We start from the raw sequence: 21,849 nt of genomic DNA on the forward strand, positions 1-21,849 counted from the left end.
GCATATTTAGTAGTTGAACTGATTTGATCAGCTCTACTTTTATTATTTTATCCCAGTCCCAGTGACAGTGATATGATTTAAATTACTCTGAAATTGGTTTTCTTGAAATGCTTAGGGTTAGTGTGTTAACTTGTATTTCCTGGTTAGCTTCAAATTGAAATTAGAATTTAAAAAAAACTTTAATGTTATATATTATGTGTATGTTCTTTCCATTTGCCTCTCACTGATACACTTGAATTTCCTTTCTTAAGAAATATTTTTTCTAGCATGTTTTTGCCTGCCCTATAGAAATATAGAGCTTTAGAAGTAATGCAGGTAAATTAAGCAAACGTTACAGTTTAAATTATTTATAAGTGCAATAACTTGTTAATAAATTGTTTTCACATACTTAATTTTTTTTTCTTTTTTTTTTTTTGCTTATTTATTAAAAATGTTTATTTAATGATTCATTTATCTTTGGGATGGCAGCGCTTCAGGCTCTCCATAATCGTGTGGCCTGTACATTATTATTTTATGACGTTAGCTCAATAACCTGTGTGTAAGAATTGTTGCTTTGATTTAACATTAAAGGTTTTTAATGCAGCTTTATCGCACATTTTCTTTGTGATATCTCAAATCCTCCTGCTAGCACAGGAGAGCAGAACGCGACATACTGACGCTTCCGGTTGGTCACGTTATGTTGCTGTGACTCGTGACGTCACCGAGGGGCGTGTTCTGGCCAACAGAGTCGGTCTGTTTGGAGCTAACGTAACTGAAGGGACAGAGCTCAAGTGTTGTTTTGAATTTGCTGGAAATCACCGACTGCAAAAAAAAAAAAAAGAAGGGAGGGGGATTTAAGAGCCCGAAAAAGAAGAAGATGGCGGATGTCGGAGGCGATGAAATTCGGCCGGCTCACCCCACAGCGTCCCGCTACAACGGTCCAATCGTCGGTTCGTCCGCGGGCCAGAACGCAGCAACGGTAATGTCTGGTCCTCGGATAGTGCGGATCGTCAAGTCGGAGTCTGGCTACGGTTTCAATGTTCGCGGTCAGGTCAGCGAAGGAGGGCAGCTTCGGAGCATCAACGGGGAACTGTACGCTCCTCTTCAGCACGTCAGCGCTGTTCTACCCGGAGGTGCAGCAGACCGAGCGGGGATAGCGAAGGGTGACAGGATCCTTGAAGTGTAAGTCAGCGTCAATCCTTCCAGTAAAAGCTACTAAGGCTAGCTCCTCAGCTTTAGCCCATATGGATGCAATTTGAAGTATGTGTGTCATTAGTGTTCGTTTATACTTGTAGCCATGTAACAAAACCGGTTAAATATATATAACATTGGCGTTTGAGTTAAGCATTTAGTGAAGGAGCTCGAATGACCTAGCTAGGGAGTTAAACAGAAAGCTAACCAGCTTACATAAGTTGGACAACAGGCTGTGCATGTCGATTAGCTGGCGCTAACTAGCAAGCCTGGTAGCTTCTGTTTTTAGCTAAACCACTTGTGCGGTTTAGCGCCTTAGAAAGGGTTTGATTAAAACAACAACCATGTTGACTCAGTATTAACTTGCATGATAGAAGGATTTGTGTTTTGACGGCAGTGTTGTTCCTCAACATCGTGGTTTAGAGCTAGCTGGCTTTAGGGGAAGCCTTCAACATCAGTGTTGTTTACATCTTCAGACAGATGATGTTTTACCTGTTACTTTCAGTTTTCACTTTTGGGGATTTAGGGTTAAAAGTTATTCTAGTTTAATCTAGAGGTTTATTTCTAAGAGCAGTTGCCGATAGGTAATAAATCACTCAAGTGGTTTAAATAAATGAGTTTGTTTTTGTTTTGATTTATGTTTTAATGTACAATACCTTGGCAGTACAGTAATCAAACGTCTCATCATTTGCTGCAAAGTATCCTGCATGTTTCCATAGGTGTTTTTCACTATTTGCTTTTTGCAATGAGGTCCTAGTCTTTGAGGTTGGAAGTCCTCCTTGTATATTAAATTAAATTATAAATCTAAATCCTGGGGAATAAACCATTTTGAACCCAACCATAGTTTTTACATCAATAGCTGGATCTTATTTATTTCTCTTGATGATTTAAAATATTGTCTCTGGTTGCCATGTAATGAACTGGCGATCTATCCTTGTAACGTCATGTTTAGCTGGTGTTTGTCTCCAGCAGTCATTGGGGCACAGGCGGAGTACACCCTGGTCAGGTCGCTAGTCCATCATAAGGAAACAGGGAGACACACTCAAATCTAGTAATATAAGTGTATTCAATTAACCCTAACAGTCATTGTTTTGCACTTTGAGAGGAAACCAGAGTACCCGGAGAGAACACAGTCATGAACATGCAAATTCTGTGCAAAAAGACCCCAGGGCCTTATTTCAGTCATTCTAAACAAAGTTTTGTCAAAAAAGTAACTGACTCTTATTTGATTTTTTTTTTTTTTGAGTATAGAAGAATAAAAATGCATACAATGATTTGCGCCATTAAGTATTACATAAAAAAGTTTAAAAAAAAAATACAAATCTGAGGGCAGGATACAATGTTATTTGCAACGTTTTGATTAATTAAACTGCACAGCATCCTGGGAGATGTAGGCAAAGGAATGGCGTTAGCTGCTTAACCTGTTACAGCAAGATAAGCAATGTGGGTGGCATCAACTAACTAACTCACTCACTCGTTGGTTACCTAGCAACAACCAGTTGAGCAACAGCAGTTTCAGGTTTTGCCACCGTGCCTCATAGCTGCACAAAAATAAACAACAGAGTGGAGTGATAACTGTTGATAAGAGCAAATGTCACACCACTAGTTTGGCAGTATTTCAAATCTTTAAAACAACAAACTAATCAACAATTGTTGACAATGATTGATGGGGAAATACTTACAACGTGGTATGTTTTTCAGCCATGTTGTCCAGCCCTATTCAAAACCATGAAAAATGCAAATAAAATTCCTATCTAATTGCTTTTATGTAATACAAGAAAGTAACAGTACGTCTTACTGCTGCTATGGCAGTAAAATTTATTTTTACATTTGAAATAAAATTGATTTTTCTTTTCTTTTCGATAAGACATAAACTCTTTCTCAAATTATTTTGTGATTATTACACCTGACTTTAAGCAAGTTTTGTCATATTTCTCTTTCTATAAACATGTGGCATCTCCATAACAAGCTGAACTATTGGTTTTCCTGTGTTGAAAGTGCAACTTACAGCTTAACAGACATGTTGCTCTTGGCTTGCTAACTGCACCAACAACATAATTGATGGAGCTCCTTCAGTTTCTGTAAATGACTGTCAAAGTTTTTCGGAATCGAAAATAATCTCAAACAGCTGAATATGTGTTTATTGTGTGTTAAAAGTGTATCTGGCTTCTTTTGACCTGCTGAACTTCAGACGGATAAAACTCCATCACTCTGCACTCTCTCTGGGATTTAAGTAAAATCACAGTAAAATTGGGAATAACTTAAAATTGTAGTGGTTTTGAAACTACACTAGTCACTAATCCGTGCTTATTTGTTGACAAGAAGACTCACAATGTCGTCACATTCCACAGTATTCCCACAGGGCTGTAACCCTTGACCCTTGGAATGTGTGAAATTTTTATATCTTACCTGTTTGCAGCTTTTTAATTTCCCTAGTTGCCCCCATGTTGGCTTTAAAATCAGCAACAAGAGCAGAGAAAAGTTGCCCGTGCTGTAATGAACCTGATCGGACTAAACGGGGACAAAAGGAAGAACAGAAACAGAAAACAAGGAACCCTGGCCTGCTTCAACTTGCTGAGACACCAGAATGTGTTTTTCTCAACACAACCTCTCAGTTTTTCTGTCCTTTTAGTCTCTGAATGTCTCAGGTCACATGACAGGACCAATACTTATCATGTGACCTCTAAACTGGTTTGACCATTTTGAAAATCAGACAAGGATCATCTGATTAGGTATGACATCACTGTTAACCAAGGAAAAAACAAACTTTAGGAAGCGTTATGCCGTTTCTTCTGCTTGACGGTGACCTTGCTTTTCTTCTGTTTTTGTTGAAGTAAGAATAGCCGTCTGCATGCTATTTAAAGATCTTAGTAATCAGCAGTGACTGACTGTACACATTTTCTATTAATCTCTGACCATTTAGGACAATCACTTGTTCAGTTATTGCTGTTTTTTTATTTCTATATTTTCTTGAATTGAAAAACAATTCAAACAAGTATAACAATGCAGTACAAGGAAGGGTTTACATGGACTGAAAATGTTCCGGTTTTAACTGCAACGACGAACGTGTGTGGACAAAAGCCTTGAATAATTCATCAGGGGTTTTTGGCCTGAACCCTGTTATTGCATCTAATTATAGTTTTACAGGAACAAAACATTGCTCCAAAAATAAACCACTTTATTTCCATTGCCGGGCTTTATTTCCTGACCCACTATGTTCATCAATTTGGTCAATGCGGCTTGTATAATTTTATTTATTTGTTTGTTTTGTTTATTTATTAATCAGTGTGTAAATCAGTAAGTAGACTGATTTAGCCATGAGTTCATAAATCCTTACTACTCAAAGAATCGGGTTCTTGCAGATGGAGGTTGTGTTTCAACTTCAGCTAAAATGATGAAGAAGTAATGTAATTTACAAAAAAAAAAAAAACAATTATTGTCTCTAGCAGTATGTTTTGAAACTTAATGGGTAGTTATATTAGGTTTTTCCAAATAAATGTACTTTTTTTTCTATAATCCAGCAGCTATATCTCCTTATGGAAATAATCACAATAGAAGAAATATTACAAATTGATCGTAGTTTTCTGCCTCTGTACCTATAATTTGACTTAATTTGACTCAGGAATTAGTCTGTTATTTTAGGTACTGTAGTAAGAGACCAGGTAAATCTGTCAGATGCTGAACGAAACCCTACGTCATGATGATAAAAGACCAGCAGTGGTTGGTAATCAGTTGTGGTTAATGGTTGACCATTTCACTGGTCAACCATTACTTAATAAGTTAATATGACTGTGTTTTCCCTCCCATTGATATTCTTAGAATATCTGTCCTACATGGTTATATATATACACACAGTAACTGTTATGATAGATTTGTGCACATGCCTTTGCTTTTTGTTTTTTTTGGGGTTTTTTTGTTTTTTTTATTCCCACCTTGAATGGGTCCTGCTGGTTCTCGTTGGACGGGTAAGAGAGACACCTGATGCCGTCACCATCTGGTCTCATCAAAGCCAAGAAGAGGGAGGCGAAAGGAAAGGAAAACAATGGAGCTGACCTGGCTTACTCCCATCTCTGTGCTAATCAGTGAAGGACAATGTGCTGTTATTACACCACACTGTAACCATATAATGCCCAGGAAGCATTGGGTCCATGCATATTTATTACAAGTGTTTCTTTTCCTGCCAAAAATAGGCTTGAGTGGGATCATCAATATATTCATGGATGCAGGGTTTCACCAATAATGCAGAGATTATCTGGTGTAGCATGTGATCTTATTTTGTTGCACTTTTATTTTCTCCTGCATTGTGGCTTCAGGCCACATGAAATAAACTCATGATTCCTCTTAAGTGCATGAGAACAGACCGCTGTCACCAGGTCGATGCAGCACAACGGCAGAAATGGGAGTTTTCTCCTCCGATTTTCACTCGTCTTTTTCTTGATTCAGGAATGGGGTGAACGTGGAAGGAGCGACCCACAAGCAAGTGGTGGACCTGATCCGTGCAGCGGAGAAGGAGCTGGTTCTGGCCGTTCTGTCCGTTCCGCCCCAGGAAGCTGATGGATTAGAAGGAGGGGAGGACGTCCAGCCGAACTACGACTACAGCGACAAGCAGGCGGTGCCCATTTCCATCCCCACGTACAAACATGTGGAGCAGCACTCGGAGAGGTTTGTGGTGAGTAGATCTGACCCATTTTCTCACTTGTGTTGCATAAAACGTATGACGCTACACCTAAATTATTTTAGTAATCAATTAATCTGTCAATTATTATACAGATTTTTTTTATTAGACCACTTTAGCATTTTCTATACAATATTAGAAATGCATTAAAATATAGAAATAAACGAATAATTCAAATCGAATGCCTGAAATGCAATAACGTTGCATTTCTTTAATGAAGTGGAGCCGGGTGGATATAAAAAAAATGCCACCTGAGGAGCTTTGGGCAAAATATATTGACAGACAAAAGTGTTTTATCTTAAAAACTAGATGTATTTATATTTTGTAGAGTTTTGGCTTAATTACTGCTCTGAATATGTTTTCTTTTTCTTTCAGCAAATTGACTCTTTTTGAGTCTATATGTTACTTGATTGTTTCAATAATCGATTAGCCACAATTAATAATCATTTCAGCTCTGAAAACGTACCAAAATAAAGGAACAGTTACTTCAGGAAACAGATACAAGCTGAATGTTTTCCCTAACGCTAGTTTGCACGTGTTTCAATGTCAGGTGTACAACGTGTACATGTCAGGCAGACAGCTGTGCTCGAAGCGCTATAGAGAGTTTGCCATCCTGCACCAAAACCTGAAGAGGGAATTCTCAAACTTCAACTTCCCAAAGCTTCCTGGGAAATGGCCCTTCTCCCTGTCGGAACAGCAGCTGGACGCTCGGCGCAGAGGCCTGGAGGAGTACCTGGAGCGAGGTGGAAACGCACGAAGCTGACAGAATATTTTATTTGTTTTCATTGTGTGTGTGTGTGCGTGCGTGCGTGCGTGCGTGCGTGCGTGCGTGCGTGTTGGCTTTTCAATCTCTTGATCAAGTCAAGCTAAGACTGCAGTTAATGTGTGGATCTTATGTAATTTGGATGAAAAATCCTCCTTGTGGAGATTTAAAACACTGTGTATTGTTAATATTTAATTGCTTCGGAGTTATTTGCTTTTCTCTGATCACTTTCTCCCTGTTTCTGTCTACAGTGTGTTCTGTGCGAGTGATAGGGGAGAGTGACATCATGCAGGAGTTTCTCTCTGAATCAGACGAGGTGTGCATCATATTTACTAGTGTTATTCTTAAATTATCTGTATTCTATCTTCTGCTTATGTTAGATTATTTATTTTCCCTATTTTATTTTACCTCATTCCCCCTTTTTTATTATTTTTACCCTGACAGTGAAAAAAATGTAAAGAAATGTACTTGCATTTTACTGACTTGGAGCCTGTTCTGTAATATTTTTGAGAAATGCATTGGACAGATTTGCAACTTAATGATGATATATAAAAGGAATCCTTTAGTTAGATGGAGTATAGAATATCTACTATGCAGCTTGGATGAACTCCTAATAAACAAAACACTGACTATATGATGAGATGCCTGGAAATTATTCCAGAATTTGTGGAACACGCACTGTAGATAATAAAAACTGTCTTAGAGCACTCTCAATGTAAATATTTTGTTCTAAAATATCCAGAGTGTTATCAAAACTGTTGCAAAAATCTTAAAATTTTGGCAGCAACCCGCTAGCCACTAAACTAGAAAGCATGACACTGCTGTACGCTAACACACAAACTTTAGCTGTAATAAATTCAGCTCTGCACTCAACGCCGTTTGTGTTTTCTGCGTGCAGAACTACAACGGAGTCACAGACGTGGAGCTGCGGATAGCGCTGCCTGACAAAACCACCATCTCTGTGCGGGTTCGTAAAAACAGCACGACGGACCAGGTGTACCAGGTAAGGGCAGCTGCTGCTTCACTGATGCAGCAGTTCAAGCAAATATTGTATTTGAAACTGTCTGCGCAGAAATAACTGAGTTCATATTGCTCTTTTTTTAGGCTTTAGTGCTGAAGGTTGGAATGGACAGTATTATGGCAAGCTACTTTGCTCTTTTTGAAGTCATCAACCATTCTTTTGGTGAGAAATCTGTTGTGAAGCTTTCTCAGAATCATGTCATGTTTATTTACGTAGCGCATTTCAGCAGCAGGGCAGTTCAAAGTTCTTCACATCATAAAAATGTAATAAAGTAACATTATGAAGCAATAAATGTTAGATTTTGTCAGATGTCATCAAGCAAATATACATCAAATCTACTGATCAGTGTTCCAGTTGTTATTAATCATAGACAACTCTAAACAAGAAGAGTTTTTAGGCTTGACTTAAATGAAGTTAGTGTTTCAGCTGTTTTGCAGTTTTCTAGAAGTTTATTCTAGATTAGAGGAGCATAAAAAGTGAATTCTGCTTCTTTATGTTTAGCCCTGGAGATGCAGAGTGGACACAACAAAGGATTTTTAATGTATTGTGGTGCTAAGCCGTTCGGTGATTCCTAAACTAACAGAAGTATTTTAAAGTCTGTTCTCTGAGCTGCAGGGAGTCGGCGCAAAGCCGGGGTGATGTGCTCTATTTCTCTGCTTTTAGCGAGAGTGTGAGTCAGTTTATTACACGAGCGCCAGACTTGTAAACGTGGAGGTGTCACCTGAGGGCAAGTGTTGTGGTAATTCTGCCGTGATTTATTTTTACCTAAGCACATTCTTTTCCCTTCTTCCTGGTTCGGCTGCAGTGAGGAAGCTCGCTCCGAACGAGTTCCCCCACAAGCTTTATGTGCAGAACTACACATCCGCCGTTCCTGGGACGTGCTTAGCGCTCCGCAAATGGCTGTTCAGCATCCAAGAAGAAGAGCTGCTCAGAGACAACCCGCTGGCACTACACTACTGCTTCCACCAGGTGTGTTAACAGCTCTAAAACCTGTTTTAGTTTGAAATGGATCTTCCTTTTGATTAGAAAATTAGCTTTCCATTTTACCTCTGGCTACTCAAGTCAGGCCACATTTGCTTACAGTTTGTCGCCACGGTTAAAGTGACATAGGAAATATAACCAGGCAAATTATATAAGAAATCATAAACGCATTGGTTTGTGTCTAAATGCAAATGGCAGCCTGAAACACACACCATGAGTTTACATTGCATATTAGCAACAGGCGCACAGCTGTGTGCTGAGTGCTAAGGTCGTTCATCACCTGAGGCCTGTGCCGTTCAGCAGTGACCCATTAAAGGTTAGCAGTGAGCCACCAAAACAAACCTTTTCAAATCATGCTGTCACTTTGGGTAAAGTTGTGAGCAGAGCTTTGCTAAACATGTGCTGATGTGGGTTTTTGTCATATTAATAAACTTTATTATAAGCTTGGCCTCTTTCCTGGTGTTAAAGCATTCAGAGGTTTTAAGATGTCTGTTTAAAAATGTTTTGTCATAAAATTTCTATTGATTCAAGGCTTTATTATTATTATTATTATAACTCCAGAGACGCTACACATTTAGCCAATATATTAAATATTTCCAACCAGAAACTAAAAGGACACCATCAAACTCAACAGCTAATATCTGCTTGTTATACAGGTGCAAAAAAAAAAAAGAAAAAGCTATTGAGATTTTATTATAGTGAATTGTTATAGAATTTGAAAATCACTTAAAAAACTCATTTTTAATACGAAAAAGTGACATTGTGGCCTAAATCATCATGCACAGCTGTGATAATTTGACAGCTGTCCATCAGAAAGTTTCCCACAGAAGATGCTGTTAACGTCCGGGCATGAAAGTTCAGTGGACGGAAGAAATGTGAGAGAAAAAGAAACGCAAGCAACAGGTATAACTCCTCAGTGGTCCCAGAGTGTCTCTTCAGATGAAAAGGAGGTTTGCATTTCATTTTGAAATCAAGAATCTGGAGGAACAGAGGTGTTTCCACATGTGAAGTCAGTGAGGATTTGGAGAGCCATGTTGGCTGCCGCTGTTGGTTCGCTGTGTTTCATCAAGTCTGGAGCCACCTAACAAGAAACTTTAAGAGCACTTCATACTTCTGTACACTGACGAGTTGAATGGAGGCGCTAACTTTATTTTTCAGCAGGATTTGTTCCAGTACAATGAAATGAGAAACTGAACTTTGTGTTGTCACGAAATGCAAACAATTATCCACATTTTTGATTATACAGTATTATTTGTCTGTATTCTAAATGCCTGTGATAATCTAATCATAAGAAACCCTGATATTTTTATTTATTCATTATCAAACTGACCCATGTTTAGACTGCAGAGAATTATAAAGAACAGCAAAGAGGGAAAAAATGCCACTGGACAGTCACACTGAGTGTTTTTCCCTCTTGAACATGTAATAATTTTCCCTCCATCTCTTTCTGCCACTCTTCCCTCTCATCGGCGCTCTCTGTCCGTTTAGGCACTGGACGATGTGAAGAAGGGATTCATAAAAACGGAGGACAAATCCTACCAGCTGCAGAAACTGGCAGAGCAGCGCAAGATGGCCACAGTCAGTACCACAAGCCAGTCTTTGTTTACTGGGAGGGACTGGGGGGAGATTTCTCGGCAGAGAAACTCCCAACACGGACAGAAAGAGTCAGAAGTCTTTTCACAGTTTCGAAAGCAACCCTCAATGGTTCACTCAGACCTAAAACCACTAAGCTCGCATAGATTTGTTTGAACCGTTAACTCACTGCAAAAAACCTCCTTTGGTCAAGTTTATAATGCAAATGTCTTGGTGCATATGAAACAAGACAAAATAACATACAAGTAACTTTTCAGCAACATATATGAGCTTGTTTAAGCCAATAAATCCTTATTATTGATTTTTTTTTTTAAATACCTGTTATAAGTGAAATAATCTGCCAGTGGAAAAAGACATTTTTCCATAATATAAGTTAAAATGTCTTGTTCTGAAAATGTCTGGAAAGTAGCTTTTCAGTAGTTTTGTCTTATTTTAAATGTACTAAGATGTTTCCACTGGAAACTAGACCAAAACACTCTCTAAGATTTTGTGTTTTTTTTTGTTTTTTTTGAAGTGCTAAAGTTGCCGTTTGTGTCAAATCAAACTACAGAGCCCTGTGAAAAGCACTGACCTTCACACTTCCCTTTTACAGTAACATGTCCCTGTGTATTTTGTCAGGAGTTCATGTGACAGACCAAAGAGGTGGAAGTAGGAGGAAATTATATATCTTCCTACCTATAAAAGTCTAAAAACATCCGACTTCTATAGATGCTCCCCTCACATTCACACTCGGATACGTTGCTTTTATGCACATCTTAATGTCGTGTGTGTTGTGTTTTTGTAGCCTAAATTCTGACTTCCTCCTTTTATTTCTGTTTAACCTTTTGTTTGTTTTAATCACATTGAATTAAGCTGGTTAGGATCATACTGACCTGCTGTTTGCTGTGCTGCTCGTCAGTACCTGAGCCTGCTGCGGACATGCGAGGGCTATAACGAGGTGGCCTTCCCCCACTGCTCCTGTGACTCCAGGAGGAAGGGCCACGTCATCACCGCCATCAGCGTCCATCACTTCAAGCTGCACGCGTGCACCGAGGACGGCACGCTGGAGGTGACCGCGCTCGTTCGAATGCAGAACAGCAGAGCGGACTTTGCGCTCACATCCTTACTTTTAAATTTTAGCGCTTTTCCCATTTGTGTCGGGAGTTCGGCTTCGACTTATTCGAACCTGGATTTTCAGCGGAGACATTCTCTCCAGCATTCAGATGAATGTTTGCTTTTCATTCGAGTCCTTCTGTGTCTTCCTCAGAACCAGGTAATAGCTTTCGAGTGGGCAGAGATGCAGCGCTGGGACACTGATGAGGAAGGCATGGCTTTCTGCTTCGAGTACGCCAGAGGGGAGAAGAAACCGCGCTGGGTTAAGATTTTTACCCCATACGTACGTTTTGGTTCCACATCTCCTCTGGCTTGGTGTCATTTATTTGTTTGCTAGAAATGTGATAAATCTCGAGATGCTCACTGTCAGAAGTGACGGGTGGATAAATATCAGGTTTGACACTCATCTTATGATAAAAATAGCAATTTTACAGCGATAATATGATTGAGATTTCACTGTCGTTAATGTGAAAAGATTTGTAATAATGAAAGAGAAACAAGAGTAGAGGAGGAAAATATTGGTTAATTACCATCAATATTTTCACCTCGAGTCGATAACATCAAAATTGCCTCTTTTTTTTTTAACCTTATATTATCAAAAACCACAAACATAATGAAGAAATAAAGTGTTTTTCTGATGTAAATTTTCATTCCTCAATATCTAGAACGAGAACGTAACAAAACAATGCCCAACAAATGCGTAAATGCAGTTACATCAGTCACTAAAAAGTGCAGAATTAAGTATTTTTCTGAAGTGTTTGTCGGTAAAGTGGGGCTATCTTTAATGTACAATGTAATAATAGCACCTTTTGCATCATATGTATTAATAAGCAAATGGAAAGTGCCATTAACAGGCTTCCCTTGTTTTCTCTCCTCAGTTCAACTACATGCATGAATGCTTCGAGCGTGTCTTTTGTGAGCTGAAGTGGAGGAAGCAGGTAAGGGACTCCTCCTTTCCTCTGTTGGGAAATATGCGACCTCGTGCCAGCTTTGTATGTCTAAACTTAGCATGTTCTTTCATTCTTCTCTGCAGTCTTGCATGTTTTCCCTTGGATTTGTGTTTAAAATGTCAGCTTTTTATTCCCTTGTGTGTGTGTGTGTTGTTTTCATCTCTTTCAGGTGGAGGAAGAGGAATCCGATAAAGACAACAAAAACTGCAGCAACAATGGTGAGCAGCTCTCGAAGTAAAGTTCATTAGATTACAGTCTTTAGTTTGTTAAAAGCACTGCTGCAGGTCAAGAGGTTAAATTGTTATCGCAAAGGAATATGCAGTCTGAGAGCCGCTTTGATCGATGGCAGCCATCTGGGAACATGAATTATGCAACATCGTATCGAATCAAACCTAAAATGTCAGGGGAAAGGGGGAGAATTACAACCAGTAATTCTTTATTTATTGAAAATGAAATTGTACTGATTGGAATTTGGTAAATTAATCTTTCTTAGAATGTGCACTTTTACATTTATACCCCTCAGAGTACCTTGCAAAAGCTTCTTTATGCTTTAGCCACAGACTCCAGGGAGTTTTATTGGGATTTTATGTGACAGCTGATCAACTCCTGCATGATCTGCTTTCTCTTGCGTTTACTGCTTGTGCATAAAGTCTACTGTATAAACAATACAATATTAGAAGTGCATTGAAAGATGCAAATAAACAAAATGTTTTATTGCTTAAAATGCAATAACGGCATTCCTTTAGTGACCATTTGATCGTTTGTAGCATCGGCAGCTAAAATGTACTTCTATCGTCATCATCATGTGATGAGCTCAATGCTTTCTGCTTGAATTAATATAAATACGGTGCAGGACTGATCAGTTGATTATTTTATGGATTAACCGATTAATAACTGGATTGCAAAAGTTGCTTAGTAAGAGATTTTTTAAGCTAAAGCTGTGCCACTTGAGGAGTTCTGGGTAGATCATGTTTACTAGTTGTGTTTTGTCGTTCTTTTCTCATCTTAAATGCAAAATGTATATCTTTTTATATGGTTTTAATCACTGCTTTGAGTTTTTTCTTTCAGTAGATGGTCTTTTTGTAAGTCTGCATACACCAGTTAACGATTAATCGATAACTGAATTAGTTGACGATTAATCGTGATTAATCCGATCGATTGCTTGAGCCCTAGTTGTGTTCTTGCAGCATGACTTTCAAAATAAGACGGTCACTCAGACTTGTTGCCTTCCAGAGTACCTGCCTCCTCTGGAGACGCAACAGAAGGGATGGCGCCACCTAGGGGGTGAAATCGCAACGTCCTAAAAAAAAAAAAAAAAAGTAAAAGAAAAGAAAAGAAAAGGATTTTCTTCACTCAAACTAGAACTGATCCACTCGCATCATCACAGCCACCTACAGAGAGCGACCATTGACAAACAGAAGAAGTGAGAGTCTGAGGCAGAGGAAGAAAAAAAAAAAGTCACTCCCAAAATAAATCCAAGGATGGGGCAGAGTGAGAAGAGAAGCGAAGGAGAAGCAGCATCAGCCAGCTTTCATGTAATTTACTGGATCTCCAACGTGTGTCTGTTGTTTTCTCCTCCATGCATCTACCCTGTGATGTTTGGCTCAACACTAGAAAAGTCTCACCACTGGACGGGTCGAGACGTGCAAGCGGCGTTCCGGTCGCACACCCTCGCGGCGGGAGCTCCTCGGTGAAAGAGCCAGCTTCTGGGACGACTGTGGGGTCCAGATGTTCTGCTGCTGGGTCTCGAATGGCAAACCGAGCTGAGACACGAAGAGGAGAGGTGCAGCAGGCAATGGGTTCCACTTCTTTAAGTCAGTGATAAACACAAGCAAAATCCAGCTCTACACTTACACTGGTGCCGGACATTAACAGAATTATTTTTTTTTATTATTTTTCTTCGTTTCTGGAGTCCTGTCTATGTTGGAGAATATGGCCAGCACAAATGTAACAATGAAAATGGATGTGTTTGTAATTATTTGTATGTTAACAATCATTCCTCTGTTAAGAAAATATAGATTAATATAAGACCAAGTAAAATTTGTTTTTTTTTTTGTTTGTTTTGTTTTGATCTGACATAATGAAACGCTAACTGAACTGCTGGCAGGGAGCTCAAACTAATCTCCATCATTCACCTCGTGCTCCAGCCTAATTCAGCAGAGAGTGACTTCTGTTGGCTCTCGGCCATTAATCTCAACATATGGATATTTATCCTCATTCCAAGTGATTTTTATTTTTTTATTTATGGCAAACTGACAGACCTGGGTGGTTGTGAAGAGATGGTGTTGACATTCTCAGCTCCTGAACAAAATGCGTCGAGCCAAAGCTTTAACGTTTTTGAAATGTCTCACTTTATGCAATGTCAGGTTGTGAATATAAACGGATTCACGAGGTCGTGTGTCCCGAGCTGCAGTTTGTTGGGCGGCCACCAGGGAGCAGCAGCAGCTAAGATGGGGAGAGCTGGGATGGCAATGTTCTCAGTGTGATTCCCTCTGGGTCTGTAAGCCACCAGAAAGTATCCGTCTCCTGCAGTTTGTCCATTAAGCAAGTCAGGAGGAAAAGATGTGATGAGTGTGTGAAAGCAGATGTGCATGAAGGTGTGTGACTGCCATCCGCATTCAGAGTGATTCCTCCTTCTGCACATACATGGATACAGTGTTTGATGTGTGCAAATGCACTTGATAAAATTTTACATTCGACAGAAGCCTTTGTGACTTTCTGACGAACATGGCGGTTTGTTTATGTTTTTCTGTGTTGCCGGGAGACGGCGCGCGTCAGCGTCTTGACTTCGGGGTTGTAGCTTTGTTTGTCCCACCGAGGGTTAGAGGTTTATCTCAACGAGGCATGGGCCGGTTAGCGGTGTCTGCGTTAAAGTTTCAGAGCGGATAAAATTTCCCAAATCTACCATTAAATACCTTTTAGTGATTTAAAAGTTTTCTTCAGCTGTACGGAGCAAAGAATCACACAGCCCTGCTCTACACTCTTTCTTTACTAATCTGCAAATACATAATGTAGGTGGTTTTAATTTATGTGCATAAAACTGTTTTAAAATTCGACTTTGACTTTTTTTCATTTAGCTTTATGAATAAAGATAAAAGTAATAAAGAAGGTTAGTGTTCAACAAAAGCACATAGAACACGACCAGATCCTGAAAGTACATAGTTAAAAAAAAGAATATAAAAGGTAATATGTTTAATAAATATGTGTGCAGTGCAGAAGACAGACGCAACTTAGAAACACAGAAAAGTCCAGAAAATGTGTAATAATATAAAACGAAACATTTCAAAATAAAAAGGTAAGCCGTGGTAGTACCAGGATAAATTTCAAAACTATGAAATTAGGCAAAAGTCTATGTTGGAAAATAAAATGGCTTAATAAAGTTGAGCCCAAAATTGTTCCAGATTTGGTTTTAAGGTACATCTTTTAATTTACCAACATGTTTCTTCTGACCAGCAACTATAAGAAGGGTTGGACTGAGCTAAAACCAATGAAACGTCTTTGCTTTCATGTTGAAATTGATCCTTTCTTTATGTTTTATCATCTAATGGATGCTTGCACCATTTCCTATCGGAAACAAACTTTTTAGCTGGATTAAAATTAATTTTGAATTTTGAGCTATTTAATTTTTTTTGTTTACATTTTTGCGTAAACACCATAAAACAGTGATTTTTTTTTTTATTTATTTATTTTTAGCAGAGGTTACCATACAGTAAGAATCTCAGCCCGGCCCATGCCTGCTCTCAATTTCTGAGTCATTCCTTCGCTTCGCTCACAATTTGCCAGCAACCAGAAACTTGAAATCAATACTTTTTGTTCACGGTGGTCTTTCTTTCTCTTGCGTTTAAGTGTAAAGTGTTTCTCTGCTGTCATAACGAGCTTTCCGTGGGCATTGTGCCGTCTGAGTGCGTCCTCTGTGTTTGTCGTTGACATTGCTGATAAGCCCGGAGGCTCTGATTGGACGAGTGTGATGAGCTGTTGGTGCGAGAGCCGCAGATTGAAGATGGAGGGGTTTAAACTGAGGACGGCAGAGATGTTGGACAGATTTAGACTAATGGGGTTTTTCTCCTGTTTGGCTAATATTGCTTAAACCACACACACACACACACACGCTCACAGAAAATAAACAAAAACATATTCCCGCCTTTCTGCTACCAGAGCAGCATTGCCTTTAGGTTAAAAACAGCTAACATGTTGGTGTAGCGCGTTGTCTTCGCTGAACTCATCCTGGGTCGTTTGATTGAGAAGCTGCTGCTGTGCAGATTGCTGGACCACCAAAGTAATAGCCAATTTGGATCTGGATGATTTAAGAACTGCAGCTGCTCAGCCATGATGATGTTATTTATTTTTTTTCTCCCCCCTCTGCGCGATAAAGAGAAGAGACAGTCTGAGGTTTGCAATTGTGCGCGCTGCCTTGTTTGTCCTCTGCTCCCTCGCTCTCTCCAGGTTTAGTCTCCCATCATCGCAGGGGGATGCGGTTGCCGTGGCAGCAACACGTTGGCTCAACACCCTCAGTGCAGCTTCTGTTCCTTTTATTCCCGCCAGCCAACCGACTCGCTCCTCCTGATAATGTATTCAAAGCTGTGTTTGGGGTTGTGTGGATGTGTGTGTTTGTGTTTTTGATTATTATTTTTTTTTATTTTATTTTATTTTCTCCCCCCACTGTTTGATGTTTGTTCTCTGTCCCCGTGGCTCCTGCTGCTGTGAATAGATTTATAGAAAGCTGCTTTTGGTTGCTTTGAAAAAAAAAATATATATATATATTTGTGGTTTGTTTAGTCTCGTCTGTATCAGATATAATTTTACAGCTCGGTCATTGGCAGGTGTGTGTGTATTGATGGCGTCAGTTTTCATCCATTGAACCCGTGAAACTAAATGTCATAATGAAAATGAAAGCGAAGACGCGACAGGAATGTAAAGAAGCGCATTTTGTAGAGATGACCTGTTGTGTGTGTGTGTGTGTGTGTGTGTGTGTGTGTGTGTGTGTGTGTGTGTGTGTGTGTGTGTGTGTGTGTGTGTGTGTGTGTGTGTGTGTGTGTGTGTGTGTGTGTGTGTGTGAGAGAGAGAGAGAGAGAGATGCTGGGCGACCCGAGCTTTTAATTACGCTGTTGGTTTTTCAAAAATAATTATTTCAAGTAGGAGATAATTGACATGAATGTTGGTGTAGCAAATATAGTGATAGTGAAAGTAAAATGAAAGAAACAGAGTTTATTCCTCGCTAGCTAAACTGTCGTCAGGGTTTTTGTGTTAAACAAGCATAGTGGGCCTTTTCTTTTTAGATGTGGAGCATTTCATGACGATCGCACTGCTCGTCTTTTATCCAGACGTTTTTGAGTTAGTTTTTGTTTGTTTGTTTGATGGGTCCAGTTGGAGTCTCATTACCAGCACTAATATCTGAATTAGAGATGCACCGATAAGAGTTGGTGGCCGATCTGTGTTTTTTGTTCAAACTATGATTACAGTGGAGCCTCTGGTATTCTTGAATATCCACCAAATTTACTTTAATATGCACTAATACAGTAGAAACCGTCTTGCTACCACGGCTGTCAGTCATGGTTTCCTTATCTATGCTCCAGGATTGGCTACTTTGTAAACACCAGCCAATAGCTGGTCAAGTAGCATTGCTCTGATATTTCAGATTCCCTAGATAAATTTTCTGTCAAATGTTTCAGATATGCTCTATGAAGAAATCCACAAATATCAGGGTTTTGCCCATTATAAGCCTGGCGGGCCACCAGGCTTTAATTGTGCCCCCACCAGGCTAAGCATTGCTTATATATTTAAGTCTTTTTAAAATGTTTGCATTTTTAAAGATTTTTTAGTTGGCGTTCAGGTGTTAATCTTCCAATCTTTCAACAACACATGATTATCAAGTGATATTTTAAAATTTCCTGTCAATTAAAAAAAAAATTTAACTCAAAAACGCGAAGGGCCGCTGGATGAATGACTGCTCTAGCACCCAACTACCGGGCTTAGCAAGTTTTCTAGGGGAAACTTTGAATAGGCAAATTTTTCTGTGACCAATTTCAAATTATGTTCTTCTGAAAAATCCACAAATAGGCGGGTATCCGCCTATTTTTTTATCTTTTTAATTTGTCCTTTAGCAGGTTTATTCCTCTGCTGCACAGCCATGTGTTGCCATTTGACCCCAAAACAAAAAGTCTTGTACCAGCAGGATCGCAAAGTCAGAAAAATGTCAAATTTGAAACGTTCCTTGGTAATTATGGGAAATAACTGGAAATAAATTAGATAAATGTAACTATTTAAGTAAATGTCCCATTTTCAAGTAATTTTTTTTCCAATAATATATGTTTGAAAATACAAACAATGTGTGCCTGTAATGGAAAACGCACTGTGCATGTAGGGGTTGTGGCCTCAGTGTGTGCTGTGTGCATGTGATCGAGGACCGGTATAAATATACTCAGACTTGCATGCATGAAAACAAGAGCTGCATTTCATTAAAAACCTTTTTCATTGCATTAATCTGACTTAAATTTGCACTTATTGTATTGGTTGTGATTAATCCACATTTCAAAAATCACTTCTTAGTCCCATAAATTGCCATGTAAAATGTTCACTTTTGAAAGTTCCTGGATTTTTGCTAGCATGCGAACAGATCATTTCTCTAGGCAGTTTGGCACTCTTTCATTTAATAACAGAATACTTCAGATTGTTTTTGAGTGTTTCGTGTTTTGCCATCTTTTTTGCATTGATTAGGATTCTGATTGTTGTTTAGACTGATAATTATGAAATATGAGAGATTATGATCCCTGATCAAAACCAAATAAGCACTGACTTTATGTATAGACAGTCAAATTTCGGTAGAGTTAGAATAAAATATTCAGTTCTTGAAGCCAGTATGATGCGTCCCAAACTGGGTATTAATTGACACCCAGTTGGTACAAAGCGTCCTGTGACTGACGGCTCCTTTATGTGTCCGACTTTTTCAAGTATGAAAAGACAAAAAACTGCAAAAGTACAAAATGTTGGAGACGAAATGAACAGTACAGATTCTTACTCCCCATTGGAACACTTTGTACAAGCTTTAACAACTAACTGCTTTTTAAATTGATTTTTCTAGTATCCACTTGTAGTCTATTGTAATTTTGCGGATGAATCAAAACGTTAATGTCCTTCCGATTATGGATTGTAAACGGTCATATTTACAACAATCAACTGGATTAAACAGGAACCAGATCAAAAGTCATTTATAATAATATATAATACAAAGTCTCTAGAAAGTAATCATAGTCAACCGATGAAACTGAGGCAATAATTTACATAACTGATAAATTACTGAACTACACAGAAAACTGAACTTCCTTGAAATGATTTGAGTACATGGATATGAAAAGGTTTTTTTTTTGTTTTTTTTCTGGTAGACAAAATAGAAGCAGAAATGGCAACACGTGGATGTAAAATGAGGTTACAGTTGTTAGCTAATCAGAGGGGACGTCACACTGGGTGTGTGCTGGAGATGAGTTGCTGTAAAATGGATATATTATTATATACAAGTTGTGCTAATCTTGTAAAACTGATTAGCACAATTAGCAGTTCTAACGTTAAACTCCTGACTCCTACAGAATCCTGCGTTTTTCATGACTCTGCTTAGAAGCTCAAAATGACCAAAAATGCAAGTTTGCTTCACTCCGATCAGCCATCTTGTTATCCCCGAGAACCTAACTCTTTTTAAAAATAACTTGCCGAATGAACGACTTAAAGTTTCCTGTTAATAACTTAATAAGAGTGTTGTTATTGCGACTTGTGCTCAGTTATAGTCTCTTCACTAACTGGGGAAACAAACAGATTTCTGTCCTTTTCGCCCACTTCTTCTTGGTGCATCTCTAGTGCAAACTCAGTATTCATCCAGATCAGATCAGTGTTTGCATCTTTTACCTTTAACTAACATGACGGGTGGATGTGTTTTTACGATATTTGCCTACTTAAAGTTATCTGTTTACTGCTTTGAAAGGTTTTCCAAAGCAGCAGGAAGACGCTGACACATTAAAGAAAATTAAAAACAAAACTTTATCGCTAAGGTGTTGTTTAAAGAGTCATAGCAGAAGAAGCGGACCGGTTTTTCTCCAACTCTGAGCCTTCTTATTTATTGAAGCAGATTTCGTAAAGATTGGTGGATTTCTCGTACTTGATGCGTTCGTTTCAGCTGCACAGGCGACTACCTAAACACACACAGTGGTTAAAAGACATGCGGTTTCTCATTTAATAAGTGTATAAAGACTACAATTAACTCAAGCTAAAAAAAACGTATAAGGTTTTATATTTAAAAAGGTCTTTGAAGGTTTACTAACCAGTATAAATACATGAAAAAGAAGAAAAAAGTTTTAAAAAATGTTGTGTAGAGTAATAAATTGTAACAATATTTTAAATAAAGTTCTATATATTGAGAAAAAAAATGCTGAGTGTGTGCGTTTATTTCCTTTCTCTTGGACATCAACAGTGTTTCCAGCTTCCGGTGGGATTGTTTTCCTCTCTGATTGTTGCATGGATTCTCTTCCCGTCCAGTGAGACCTCACTAAACCCAAAACTATGAAACAATGAAGCAGCAGCAGCATTCATCTGGGGACACATTACCCTCCTACAGGAGACGAACATGCACTGGATATCTTTTTAATTTCTTTAGTGTGATAACCTAACATTAAACCAAATGCATAACAGACTCTGATGCTGAGCTCCTTCCTTATTGTTTTCTTACCGTCCACCTCGCATGACGGACTCGCATTTCCTGCCTGCAAACGGCCCCAGGTTGATCCGCAAGGGAGAAGTGCTTTGCAGTAGATTACAGGTCCAGAGGCCATGCGCTGCTGCGGTGTGCAGACCCGCAGGCGCATTATCCCGGCAGAGGCAAGATGACATTTTGATGTGCACAGGTTTGCAGAGTGCTGCTGCAGACTGAGATGAGGGATTTAAAACTAAATAAATAACTCAGAGGCTGCTGGTGCGCCACATGCAAGACGTGATGTTCAGGTTGAAACGCTCGTCTCGTTTCTCTACGCAGCCTCTTGAGTCCAAACACCTTTTTTGAAGCTTTAGGTTTGATTTTTGTTGCCGTCCCTTCATTGTTGATGTTAGAAACTTACAATTGTGTGGCTAATTTCAACATTCCAGCTGCAATAAGACTATTCTGATAGCAATAAGTGTTTCTCATTTACCCTTAAAATTATTTACATCAGGGTGCAATGTGCTGGTTTTTGAGATCTTGGCCTACTTCAGGTTGTGAAGCGGGTTCTATTTAAGGGATTTCTGTTCAACAGACGTTATAACAATACAAATTTGGTGTGAAATGAATCCAGTTAATGGAAGTAATCAGTTATTTAATCATCTTTAGAAGGGGAGGGATCGTATTTCACATAAGTCCAGGTTGGGTTTTTTTGACAGTTGTTCTTAAAAAAAAAAAATCTAATTTGGAAACTTTACGACCCCAATTTAGCTCCACAGTTTCTCTCTTAAATAGTCATTTTTCAAAAGTGCTTATGTTTCTTTCCTTTAGTTTAGATGACAGGAGGAAACAGAGACATTAGACTTTATTTGATGCGCTGAAACATTTCGATGCGACAAACAAAAGGAAGAAACAGAAGACATCTGAAAG

At 38.9% G+C, this 21,849-nt stretch overlaps 1 protein-coding gene across 2 annotated transcripts; it reads left to right on the forward strand.

Moving 5' to 3' along the window:
* The first annotated feature begins 501 nt into the window (after nt 1-501).
* On the forward strand, nt 502-20,656 carry snx27a (sorting nexin 27a). 2 transcript variants are annotated; one of them, XM_088010334.1, is made up of 13 exons: nt 502-1,161; nt 5,614-5,839; nt 6,396-6,588; nt 6,860-6,924; nt 7,507-7,611; nt 7,713-7,791; nt 8,435-8,598; nt 10,099-10,188; nt 11,102-11,251; nt 11,450-11,578; nt 12,174-12,233; nt 12,415-12,463; nt 13,860-20,656. In XM_088010334.1, exons 1-13 carry the CDS (start codon nt 857-859, stop codon nt 13,937-13,939), a joined length of 1,695 nt encoding a protein of 564 aa, XP_087866460.1. In that variant the 5' UTR covers nt 502-856; the 3' UTR covers nt 13,940-20,656. The 2 variants fall into 2 exon arrangements, with proteins under 2 accessions (XP_087866460.1, XP_014843220.1); XM_014987734.2 differs by having other exon boundaries at nt 513-1,161; nt 13,479-20,656.
* The last annotated feature ends 1,193 nt before the right edge of the window (nt 20,657-21,849 follow it).

Source organism: Poecilia mexicana, unplaced genomic scaffold, assembly GCF_051168715.1.
Source record: "Poecilia mexicana isolate PSO_F unplaced genomic scaffold, ASM5116871v1 scaffold_11, whole genome shotgun sequence".
Classification (NCBI taxonomy): Eukaryota; Metazoa; Chordata; class Actinopteri; order Cyprinodontiformes; family Poeciliidae; genus Poecilia; species Poecilia mexicana.